The sequence below is a fragment of the Leptopilina boulardi genome, unplaced genomic scaffold, assembly GCF_019393585.1.
Source record: "Leptopilina boulardi isolate dan_hultmark-lab unplaced genomic scaffold, ZJU_Lbou_2.1 LbouV2_278, whole genome shotgun sequence".
Lineage (NCBI taxonomy): Eukaryota > Metazoa > Arthropoda > Insecta > Hymenoptera > Figitidae > Leptopilina > Leptopilina boulardi.
Genome location: NW_026137838.1, coordinates 4,835,467 through 4,848,725, shown reverse-complemented (window position 1 = coordinate 4,848,725; position 13,259 = coordinate 4,835,467). Strand labels below are relative to the sequence as shown.

The following is a 13,259-nucleotide window of genomic DNA, read 5'->3' as shown; positions in this document are numbered from 1 at the left end:
ATACAAAATTTATGTTCTAGTAACCCAAGTCTTTTCTTTGAAAAATCCAAAAAGGCATATATGTGTGTGTATACATTTTATATTATATTATCTGACCCAAAGAATATCCTTGAGAATAAAATGAGGATTCAAGTAGGCTATTTTTTTGATGCGATGTGACGTTTTTATCATCCAGCACACAACAAAAAAGAAAATGAAGAAGAAGAAGAAAAAAAAGAAACTTTTGAAAATGCATTATTTGAAGAAGCAAATGGTCTGGTTTCATCGTCAAGTACCTCGCCTTCTTCGACATAAAATTGACCTTGAATTGTAAATACCAGTTTTACAAACTACTTTGGGTCCTCATCGTCTTTGCTCGTTTAGGTATGAGCTTATATATATATATATAGGTATATGAGATGAGGTGCAAAAACGACGATTGGGTGAGCAAAGAAGGGTGAGACGCATCGATGCCTTCTTCTTCGCATATATAAACTTGTCAGTATCGCAAATATTTTGCATTATGTTTCTGTCTCCTCTCCTATATACAAATTCAACATGAAGACAACGTTTGTAAGAAAATTTGCAAAAAAAATTTAAATTAAAATTTTTCACAGTGATTTTTCCAAATCAATTCCCTTTTTCCAGTGATTCAAAAAAGAAATTTTTTTTTAATTATATTTTAGTGCGGTAGTGATTTTGTTGTAATAATAATATTTGTCATTTTGTTTCATTCTAGATTTGAAAAAAAAATTTTTGATTTTTTTTTTTGCAGCAAATCCTGATATCAATTTGCCTGTCATCGGTGGTGTTGTCATTGGAAAAACCTCTGCAAACACCGGTTTACATTGGCTATCAGGATAGTTTGGGACAATATAGTTTTGGATACAGTGCACCAGAATCAGCGAGATCGGAAGTTCGTCAGGCAAATGGTGAAACGAGAGGATCATTCAGCTATGTTGATACTGATGGTGTGATTCAACGTGCAAAATATACGGCCGATGAGGAGCATGGCTTTCAAATAGCGGCGACTAATCTTCCACGAGCTGTTGAAGATACACCTGAAGTGATGGCAGCTAGAGAAGCTCATTTGAAAGCATTAAAATTGGCCTATCAACGTGAAGAGCATGAGCAATCAATGTTGAATCATCAACAATTTCTGCAACAATTAAAACGCACGAATCATGAAGTATTGAGTCAACAGAATAAGGATCAACAACCTTTAGATCAGCAGCATTCGGATCAGCAATTAGGTCAACAGAATTCTGATCAGAGTCAACCAAGTTTGGTGATATTGAATCAGCAACGAATAGGCGAACAAATTTCGGATCAGCCGTTGATAGGTGAACAAAAATTGAATCAAGAACATTCGGATCAAATAGTTTTAGATCGAAAACAATTAGGAGCAATTAAGGAGCAACCATTGGTTCAACAAGATTCGGATCAGAAACCATTGGAACAACAATATTCGGAGCAGCAACAGTTGGCTCAAAAATATTCGGATCAGCAACAATTAGCTCAAGAACATTCGAATCAGCAACAGTTGGCTCAAAAAAACAAGGATCAGGAACAATTGGCTGAAAAATATTTGGATCAGCAACAATTAGCTCAACAACATTCAGATAAGCAACCATTAGTTCAACAATATTCGAATCAGCAACAATTGGCTCAAAAATATTCGAATCAGCAACCATTAGCTCAACAATATTCGAACCAGCAACAATTGTCCAAAAAATATTCGGATCAACAACAATTGACTCAAAAATATTTGGATCAGCAACCAATTATTCAACAACATTCGGATCAACAACAATTAGTTCAACAACATTCAGATAGGCTACCATTAAGTCAACAACATTCAGCTCAGCAACAATTGGCTAAAAAATATTCGGATCAGCAAACATTAGTTCAACAACATTCGGATCAGCAACACTCTGATAAGCAACCATTAGCTCAACAACATTCGGATCAGCAGCATTCATCCGATCAACCAAAAAGTAAATCAGTTCACGATCAACTTTCGAAGCAAGAATCTCCGGCTCCTCAGTCTAGTCATAAAACCTTAGGAATCCAACATTCAGATCAGCAACATTATCAAGAGAAGCTGTTGGACCTACAACAGTCGGATCAGTTAAATCAGAACAAACTGGACCAACCAAAACTGAATCACCCACAATTGGACATTCGAAAATCGAATCAACAACAATTGGATCAATCGCAATCAGTGAGCTACGAAAGTACCAAGAATAATCCAATTTTGAGGCCAATTTTAAGAATACAACAATCTAACCAAAAAGTACTGCTCCCAAGTCTGAATAATCAACCAGTTTCGATAAATCATCAAAATCAGAACACACCTTTGGAACAGTCTTTGAGGCAACAAAATTTAAGAAATCCACTACTGTCTCAACGGCAAACAATTGGACAATTTGGTCAAAAATTGACTCCACTGAGGCAACAACAATCGGAGCAACAGTCTGATCAATCTCAGTTATTAAAATTAGAAAAAAATGATCAAAAACAACATACGATTCATCAACGAATACTAACTGTTGACCAGCCACTAAATTCAGTATCACAAAATTCTGATCAATTGAAGAAAAATTCTGATCAAAATTATTTACCAGGACAAACTGGTCAAAAACAATTGAATAATCAACAACAATTTGATCAACAGCAATCGAATCAACAATTAGGCCAACAACAATTAGGCCAACAACAATTGAATCCACAACAATTTGATCAACATCAGCTGAATCCACAATTTGGTCAGAATCAATTAAATCCACAATTGGGACAGAATCAGTTGAATCCACAATTGGGTCAACAACAGTTAAATCATCAACAATTTGATCTTCAACAGTTGAATACACAATTAGGGCAAAGTCAATTGAATCCACAATTAGGTCAGAGTCAATTGAATCTACAATTAGGTCAGAATCAGTTGAATCCACAATTAGGTCAACAACAGTTAAATCCGCAACAATTTGATCAGCAGCAGGTGAATCCACTACAATTGGGTCAAAATCAGTTAAATCAGCAACGATTTGATTTGCCACAATTAAATCCACAATCATTGGGTCAAAATCAGTTTAATCAACAACAATTTGATCAGCCGCTGTTGGGTCAAAATCTGTTAAATCAACAATTTAGTTTTCATCGAGTGAATCCACAACAATTGGGTCAAAGTCAGTTAGGTCAGCAACAATTTGATCAGCAACCGGTGAATTCACAACAGTTGGGTCAAAATCAATTAAATCAGCAACGATTTGATTTGCAGCAGTTTAATCCACAACAATTGGGTCAAAATCTGTTGAATCAGCAACAATTCGATCAGCAACAGTTGAATCCACTACAATTGGGTCAAAATCCATTTAATCAGCAGCAGTTTGATCAGCAACAGTTTAATCCTCAACAATTGGGTCAAAATTTGTTAAATCAGCAACAATTGAATCCACAACAATTGGGTCAAAGTCAGTTAGGTCAGCAACAATTTGATCAGCAACAGTTAAATCCACAACAATTGGGTCAAAATCCGTTAAATCAACAGCAGTATGATCAGCAACAGTTTAATCCTCAACAATTGGGTCAAAATCAATTGAATTCACAACAATTGGGTCAAAATACGTTAAATCAGCAACAATTCGATCAGCAACAGTTGAATCCACAACAATTGGGTCAAAATCCGTTAAATCAACAGCAGTATGATCAACAACAGTTTAATCCTCAACAATTGGGTCAAAATCAATTGAATCCACAACAGTTGGGTCAAAATCCGTTAAATCATCAACAGTTGGGTCAAAATCAATTTAATCAACAGCAATTTTATCCACAACAATTGGGTCATCTACAAAGTAATCCACAACAATCAAATCCACAGCAATTAAATCAGCAACTATTTGATAAACAACAATTTGCGCAACAGCAATTGGATCAGATACAATTGTCTCAGCATTTGTATAATGTGCAGCACTTGAGTCAACAGCAACATTTGGATCCACAAAAGTTGGCTCAACGTCATCAAGAATTGATAAATGCCGCTCAATTGGAATTGCGTCCAGAGCAATTGCTTCAACAGGAATTGATTCAACAACAAAATTCTCCACAATTTTTGGGTCAACAACAATTGGCACAATTCCAACGACAACAATTAAATCCACAACGTTCGCAACAATTAAACGATGATTCTGTGCGTTTAACAAAAATTCTTTTTGCACAAGCCACTAATCCCTATCAAGTTCCTGGTATTTTACAAGGACCTGGAGTTGATAAGCAATTGTTATCGCAGCCAAGTAAAAAAATTGACGAACAAAAAGATGTTCAACAAAATTTTCAAAATGTTGACTCAACTCTAAGTCAATTGGAGTCTGATAAAAAAGAGCAGGTGCAACCTGGATTTTTGAAACATCAAGGTGAATCACAAAGTCATGGTGAGTTCATTTTGTGAATTAATTATAATATAATATTATCGAAAATTAAAATATATGAAAAATTAAAATCTTGCTCAGCAATGTTTTGAAAATGAGAAATGGATTATAAAGAATTTTTTTTTTTTTTAATTAGCTCTAATTAAAAAGGTGACTCGCCTTGAAGAAAGAGAGAAATTTCTTGACTTTTGCAAAGTCATCAGGTAGACTTTATTATTTTTACGCAATCCAGTTAGCGATCCGGAGCAAATATCGTTTACCAACCACAACTCCACCTTCCCTTTCGTTATATGACTCCCCAGACTTGCCACCGGCAAGGTCGACTAACTTCCGGGGTCGATGTTCGATCAAGGTCAAAAAACCAAACCACATTATTTCAGCTCGAAAAAATCATCTCCTTTTTTTTGTGTGCAAATTTTTTCCTGTTCTTCATTTTTAAAATCTGATTTTGCTACCAATTAGTAAATATAAATATAAATTAATTTTTGTAAAAATTACTAATTAGTAACAATAATTTTTTTATTTAAATATTGCTGATTGAAGGAATTGAATTTTTTTTACAGGCATGATAGCAAGCTGGATAAGGAAGAATGAGACACGTCCATCGGAAGAATTTATGGCGCAGTCTAATCTCAAGGATAAAGAAAACACACCCATTAATGTTGGCAGTCAATTATTTCAACTTCTTACGCCTGGACACATTAGTAAACCCTTCATTGTTCCATCAAATTATATTCCTGTAAAAAATGCCAACAACAAGGAAGGTGGAATGCTTTCGCAACCAGCATTTTCCGTACAATGTTTTATAACACGAGCCGATCAGCTTGGAAATCTCGTTGATGTAAATTAACGCCCTTTTTTTTTTTTGATAGACAGACGGCTAATAATTTTATGATTTTAAGCCTGTCACTCCAAGTCATTTTTTTTTTCTTAGAGATTTAAGACATTATTTTCCCTTCGTTTTTCTTCTTCTTTTTTTCTTTTAACAAGTCTTTTCTATATAAAAAAAAACAAAAAAAAAACCAATAATTATACGAATATTAACAGTGAAATATTAAAATTTAATTTACAAATCTCTACAATTTAATTAACAAGTCTTTGAAATTTAATTACATTTATTTAGCAACAAGCAAAATTTTTTGTAAAAATACAAAACTAATTTACAAGAAATTAGAAGAACGAAATTAATTACGATTGTATAGTAATTGTATTTTAATTACTATTCTCTGAATTTGAATTAGTGAGAATTAGTTCATTAATTTAAATTAGTGAAAAATTCGACTAATTTTTAGTCATTTTTTTTGGCTAAAACTAAAACTTTTAGTAAAATTGAAAAAAAATTAGTGAAAATTCGTCTACGAATTTGAATTACTAATTTCTACCAATTTTTAACCATTTTTTTTTTACTAAAACTTGAATTACCAAAACTTTTAGTAACTAAATTTAGTAACTGAATTTTTCGTTACCAGAGTAGAAATATTTTACTAAACAAAATTAGTAAAAAATTTCTACCAATTCATTTTTCACTAAAAATTTAGTAAAAAAAAATTTGCAACTGAAAAATTTAGAAAGAATTGGTTCATTAATTCAAATTAGTAAAAATTTCTACTAATTTTTAGTCTTTTTTTTTACTAAACCTGTGAGAATTCGTTCAGTAATTTCAGTAAGTCAAATTATTTACCAATTTTTAGTTATTTTTAACTAAAACTTTAGTAAAAAAAAGCTTTAAGTAAAAAAATGTTACTAAATTAGTTATATGTTAGTAAAAAAAAATGAAAAACAATTTCTACCAATTTTTAGTTTACTTTTTACTAAAATTTAAGTGAAAAAAAATTGAAAAACAAAAAAAATTAATAACGCTACGTTAACTAATTAAATTAGTAAAAATTTCTAGTAATTCTTAGTCAATTTTTACTAAAAACTTTAGTAAAACTGAAAAAATTAGTGAAAATTTGTTCACTAATTTCAGCAATTGTAAATTTTTCACCAATTTTTAGGTATTTTTTACTAAAATTTTTGTTAAAAAAATCTTTTAGTAATTAAAATATTACTAAATTAGTTATATGTTACTAAAAAAAAATTAGTAACAATTTCTACCAATTTTTTGTTTACTTTTTACTAAAATTTTAGTGAAAAAAATTGAAAAACAAAAAAAGTTAATAACGTTTGATTATCTAATTAAATTAGTGAAAATTTCTACTAATTTTTGGTAATTTTTTTTACTAAAAACTTTAGTAAAACTGAAAAAATTAGTGAGAATTTGTTCACTAATTTCAGTAATTGTAAATTTTTCACCAATTTTTAGGTATTTTTAACTAAAATTTTTTTTAAAAAAATTTTTTAGTAATAAAAATATTACTAAATTAGTTATATGTTACTAAAAAAAAATTAGTAACAATTTCTACCAATTTTTAGTTTACTTTTTACTAAAATTTTAGTGAAAAAAATTGAAAAACAAAAAAAACTAATAACGATACGTTAACTAATTAAATTAGTGAAAATTGCGACTAATTTTTAGTAATTTTTTACTAAAAACTTTAGTGAGAATAAATTTTAGTAAAAAAAAGTACTAAATTACTTATGTTTTACTAAAAAAAAAATTGGTGAAATTTTCTACTAAATTTAATTACTGATTGATTTTCTAACTAATTTAAGTAAAAGATTAAAAATTTCCTTCAATTTTAAGTTGTCTACTAATTCTTAGTCAATTTTTACTAAAAACTTTAGTAAAACTGAAAAAATTAGTGAAAATTTGTTCACTAATTTCAGTAATTGTAAATTTTTCACCAATTTTTAGGTATTTTTCACTAAAATTTTTTTTAAAAAAATCTTTTAGTAATAAAAATATTACTAAATTAGTTATATGTTACTAAAAAAAAATTAGTAACAATTTCTACCAATTTTTAGTTTACTTTTTACTAAAATTTTAGTGAAAAAAATTGAATAACAAAAAAAATTAATAACGATACGTTAACTAATTAAATTAGTAAAAATTGCGACTAATTTTTAGTAATTTTTTTACTAAAAACTTTAGTGAGAATAAATTTTAGTAAAAAAAAATACTAAATTACTTATGTTTTACTAAAAAAAAAAAAAAATTGGTGAAATTTTCTACTAAATTGAATTACTGATCGAATTTCTAACTAATTTAAATTTAGAGAAAAGTTTTTTTAAACTTTTTTTTTTACTAATTGTTATTTAAATAATAATTAGTTGATATTAACAAATGTCACATTAAATATTACATTAAGTGATTAATTATCAATGAATTATCAATGAATTATTAATTATTAATTAATAATTATTAATTATATTAATTAAAAATATAAAAATATGTAGTAATAAAAAAATAATTGTATAAGAAAAAATTGAAGTAGTTTAAAAATCACTTCAATTAAATGGAAATAAAGAAAATCCCAAAAAAAAAAGAAAAAGAAAACAATTAAAATTCACATTTGTCAAGAGCTTTTATTATTCATTTACAAAATAACGCTGGATGCGCGAACAATAATAATGGGAGGAATATATTTATATTTTTATAGTGTACAATTATATTAGTAAAAATAAAATTGAATAATTATATAATAATCAATTTAATATACAAGATATTAGTAGTCGTACGATGATTCATAAAAGTGCGACAAAAATACTTCACAAAAAAAAAATTTCTTTTTTTTCGAGGCCTTGAGGAAAAACATTTACTTTCGGTAAAAGTAGCGTTTTATTAAAAAAAAAAAAAAAAAAAGAATAAAAAAAACGCATTTTACCAAAAATAAAATCACTATCTCAATTTTAATTCTTTTTCACAGAGATACTAAGCACTTTTTGAGATTTATTTTCATCGACTTTGTCAATGTTTCTCTCAATCATTTTTTATTTTAAAAAAAATTCACTGCTCTCTCAATTTTGTTCTCGAGATAAAAAAAAAATTTTTTTTTCTTCTTTTATTATAAAAATAAAAAGAAAATCGAAGGATAGAAAAAAAATCAATGAAAATATAAATCGCGAGAACAAAAGTGATGGCAAGTCACGATTTTCGTTTTTCTGCATGCCCTTTAAAAGGATCTCTGATTTTCTTTATGTTGAATCTCGCGTAATACTGAACAATCGCTTCGAAGATATATTTTATACTAAAGCCGCCTACAATAATCATAACGATAATTACAATAATACGCAATATAGTCAGAAACGGATAATATTTATTTTTTTTTATGATAATAATAATAATAATAGTAATAAAGTGACGTCATCGTTAGTCGTCATTTTTTTTTTTTTTTGTGAATGATTTTTTTTTTTTCTTTTTGTCTATACATAAAACTCTGGCTCTTATACATATTATATATTCATATAAATCTAAATATAATATGTATTTTATAATGATCATCATATTTATATATATTTTTATATATAATATATTCGTTCTAACGCAAGAATAATAACGTTCACTCTTCGCTCGCGAATACAATAAATTTTTTTTTTTTTTTTATTAATAATTTATATTTTGTATTTAATTTTATTTTTCTATCTCTTTCTTTTTTTTTGTCCCGTTTCTACTTTTCCCACTTTTTTCTTCTCTTCCTTCCCCAACCCCCTTTTTCAAAAAAAAGGAAAAAAAATTTTTTTTTTTTGTCCCTGATTCTTCCATCTTTTATGTGTATATATAATTACATTTATTGTAAAGCGAATAAAATTATTTTTAAAACAATTGAATAGACAACAAATTTTTACTATACAATGAGCCTAATATATTCTACTCTCGTTTCTGTTTGAAACGCGTTTTTTTTTTTTCAATCAGAATTTCATTTTTCTGAATAAAAATCATTTTTTATGGGCGGTTGTTTTTTTTCTTAACAAAAATGAATCACGTCGCAAAAAAATAGGTTTTTTTGCAACAAAAGATTTTTTAAAAAAAATTACTATCTCTCTTTCTTTTAAATCTGCCCTGAAACATAATAGATCATATCTTTGTTTCTCATCTTCTAGCTCTTTCTCTCTATCTCTCTCTATGACATTTAAAATTGTGATATTTCTCACGCAGTCATTCAAATGTTGAGCGAATAACTGCGAACGAATTAATTTTTATTAAACGAAAAAAAAACCCGAAAAATTGTTGGGAAATTTTTTTTTTTTTTAAAGCGACGTGGCTTCATTTTAAAAAAAAATTTGCGCGAATTAAAAAATTTTCTCTTCATTTTTTTTTTCTGAAATAACTATTAATATCGACGCCTCCCGTTGATAAGATGCCCGTTCATTTGTCAGAATAATAAAATGCCAACTCGAGCTCAGTTCAATATGAAGCTAGTTCAATTGTCAAAATAATAAAAGGCTAATTCAGTTTCCGTATAATATAATCCTATCTCGCATTAAATTCGAATTCAAGTTTTCGTAAATTAAAAAAAAAGTTTAAGTCGATCAGAATATTAATTCATACTTTTTAATGATTAATTAGTGATTAATAATTATTAATAAAATAAGAAATAGAATAAAAAACAAATAATAAAATAAATGAAAATAAAAAATATTATTAAAAAAGAAAAAAATTAATTTAGCCTTGAATTATTTATTACTAATATTATTTTTTTTATTATAATTTTTTTATTAATTTTTTTATTTTGTTAATCATTAATTAATCATTACAAAATATTAAATAATATTCCGATCGAGTTAAAAATTATTTATTTTACGAAAACTTGAATATTTTTAACTCGATCGGAATATTAATTAATATTTTATAATGATTAATTAATGATTAACAAAATAAAAAAATTATAATAAAAAAAATAATATTAGTAATAAATAATTCAAGGCTAAATTAATTTTTTTCTTTTTTAATAATATTTTTTATTTTCATTTATTTTATTATTTGTTTTTTATTCTATTTCTTATTTTATTAATAATTATTAATCACTAATTAATCATTAAAAAGTATGAATTAATATTCTGATCGACTTAAACTTCTTTTTTAATTTACGAAAACTTGAATTCGAATTTAATGCGAGATAGGATTATATTATACGGAAACTGAGTTAGCCTTTTATTATTTTGACAATTGAACTAGCTTCATATTGAACTGAGCTCGAGTTGGCATTTTATTATTCTGACAAATGAACGGGCATCTTATCAACGGGAGGCGTCGATATATTGTTTTTCTTTTTTTTTGTTTTTTTTTTTGTAAAACATTTGATAAACATCACAGAAAGGCCAATCGAAATCAGTGGAACTTTGATAATTCACAAACTCTTTTTTTTTGTGATCAATATATATATTTACATGAGCTTTTTGGGATTTTTTTCACAAAAAGAAATTTTAATTACGAAAATTCGATTTTTTGTTTGAAAAAAAAAACAATAAAAAAGGAAATAAAACTTTGTATTTCCTTTTTTATTGTTTTTTTTTTTAAATTATTTTTCAAGTAAAAAAAATTTTTATTTTTAAATTTTAAATGATTTTTAATGTTATGGGAAAAAAATAATGATGGAAAAATGGTTTTTTTTATTTTCTTATTCTACTTTATAAATATTTTCATATTAAGCTGTTAAAAAAAAAATTGAGTCACAAAAGACACGATTCTTTTTTTTTTATCTTCTGTAGTGAGATATCTGACATCGAGGATAAATTATTCAATGAAAATATTTATTTTTCCATTGAAACAGTATTTTTTTTTTTTTGCAATAAAACTTGATTTTTTTTTACCTCTTAAACATTTGCATTTTACTTGAAACACTTGAAAATGTGAAATTTCATGTAACACACAGAAACATAGAAATCAGTGAAAACAGTCAAGCATAGTCAGATAAAGAAAAAATATCCTTTAAATCAGTGTCTTTTTAATTACAAACTATTTAAAGTGTTTCGATTAATTTAATTTTATAATTCGATAATCAGATATCGCCTCATGTAAGATAATGCAAAAATTAATATTTTATTTTATAAATAATAATTAAAATTTTACTTTTGTAAATAATAATAATAATAATTTATAAAATTAAATAATAAACATTTACTTTTGTAAATATTAATTTACTTTTTGTAAATAATTTACTTTTTGTAATTATTAATTTACTTTTTGTAAAATAATAATTTACTTTTGCAAATATTAATTTACTTTTTGTAAAATAATAATTTACTTTTGCAAATATTAATTTACTTTTTGTAAATAATAATTTACTTTTTGTAAATAATAATTTACTTTTTGTAAATAATAATTTACTGTTGTAAATATTAATTTACTTTTTGTAAATAGTAATTTACTTTTTGGAAATAATTTTGTAAATTTTTGTAATTTTTTGTAAATAATAATTTACTTTTGCAAATATTAATTTACTTTTTGTAAATAATAATTTACTGTTGTAAATATTAATTAACTTTTTGTAAATAATAAATGAATTTGAAAATTACTTTGAAAATTGATAGAAAAAATTAATTAATCAAAAAATAAAGAAAATTACAAAAAATGATAAACGATTAATTTTTTATATTTTCGATTTTTATATTGAATGCTCGATATTTTTGGGGGGCGAATAATTATAATGGAAGCCTAAGTTTTTTTTTTTTTGCATATATGGGAAGCATAATTTACAATGGAGGTTTTTTTTTCTGAAATCGATTGCCTGTGAGCTTCTTATTTCTTTTTTGTGAGCTTATCTCAATTTTTTTTTTCATTTTTACCTACATAGGTCAATAACAATAGTATTATTTAGCAATTTTTTAAAATTTTTTGTATATATTTTTTTAATATATATATATATAATATCTGTTTTTTAATACGTAATATTGATTCGCAATTGACTCTATGATTTTTTTTTTTATTTATATATATATCGCAATGAGCTAATTCCAATTTCTTTAAAATTCTTTTTTTTCATTACGGACTGAATTTTTTTAATACACTCTTACTTTCATGCTCACACTTTTTCCCTCATCATCCCCGGATATTCTGACAACTTTTTAGGAAAATACATTAAAAAAATAAAAATAAAAAGACGAATAGAGAGAAATTTTTTTTTTCAGAAAAAATAGAAGAGAGTAATTAGAAATTTCCGGTTAGGCCAGAAATTAAATTTCCTAATATTTACAATTTTTCTTTTTTTTAAGAAGGCCTATTTTACTTTTTCCTTTTTTATCATTATATCTAGGATTTTTATTTTTCTATATTAAAAATCAGTTTTTTGGTAAAAATTTGAAATTTTCTTATTTTCGAATCGTAATTTTTTTTTTTCACTTTGGCGATCAAAATCAATGATTTCTATCTCTCTATATATATATTGCGATAGAATATTTCAATGGCCTTCATGATTGTCGATTCACAATATAATTTGTCGTGTTAACTTTCAATTGTTTGGTCTTGAGGAAATGAAAATATGTCGATTGACTAACAATTGCTAATTTTACAACATAACTTCGTCAGATTTTATCTCTCCAAACAAAAATAATTAATTCTTCAAAACTTATGTCAAAACTAAAATTAATTTTCAATTATACATCTAAATATATAATTCATCAATCGTTAGTACCTGATTAATTATTATTTAAATATTCAACGTATCATTGAAAATAAATATTTAAATTATTATTCAATATTTTTAATTTATTATATATCCCTTATATATTAATAAAATGAATCAAAAAATTGACGGAATGTATAAAAAAAAAATCGTTGGAAAAATAAATAAATCGAATAAAATTCCCTAAATCTAGAAACCTATTGTTAAAGGAGAACGTCGAATTTAAGATCAATGGCTTCCAGAGGATTGTGACATTTTTTTTTTTTTTATTTTTATTTTTATTTCTGCTTGAACAAACTGACATTGAATAGACGAGAAAGTGATCTTAAAATGAATCAATATTGAGTTG

At 26.0% G+C, this 13,259-nt stretch overlaps 1 protein-coding gene across 1 annotated transcript; it reads left to right on the top strand.

Moving 5' to 3' along the window:
* The first annotated feature begins 431 nt into the window (after positions 1-431).
* Positions 432-5,493, top strand: LOC127281872 (involucrin-like). The gene is made up of 3 exons (XM_051305842.1): positions 432-552; positions 755-4,409; positions 4,970-5,493. Exons 1-3 carry the CDS (start codon positions 538-540, stop codon positions 5,254-5,256), a joined length of 3,957 nt encoding a protein of 1,318 aa, XP_051161799.1. The 5' UTR covers positions 432-537; the 3' UTR covers positions 5,257-5,493.
* Positions 5,494-13,259: the final 7,766 nt, after the last annotated feature.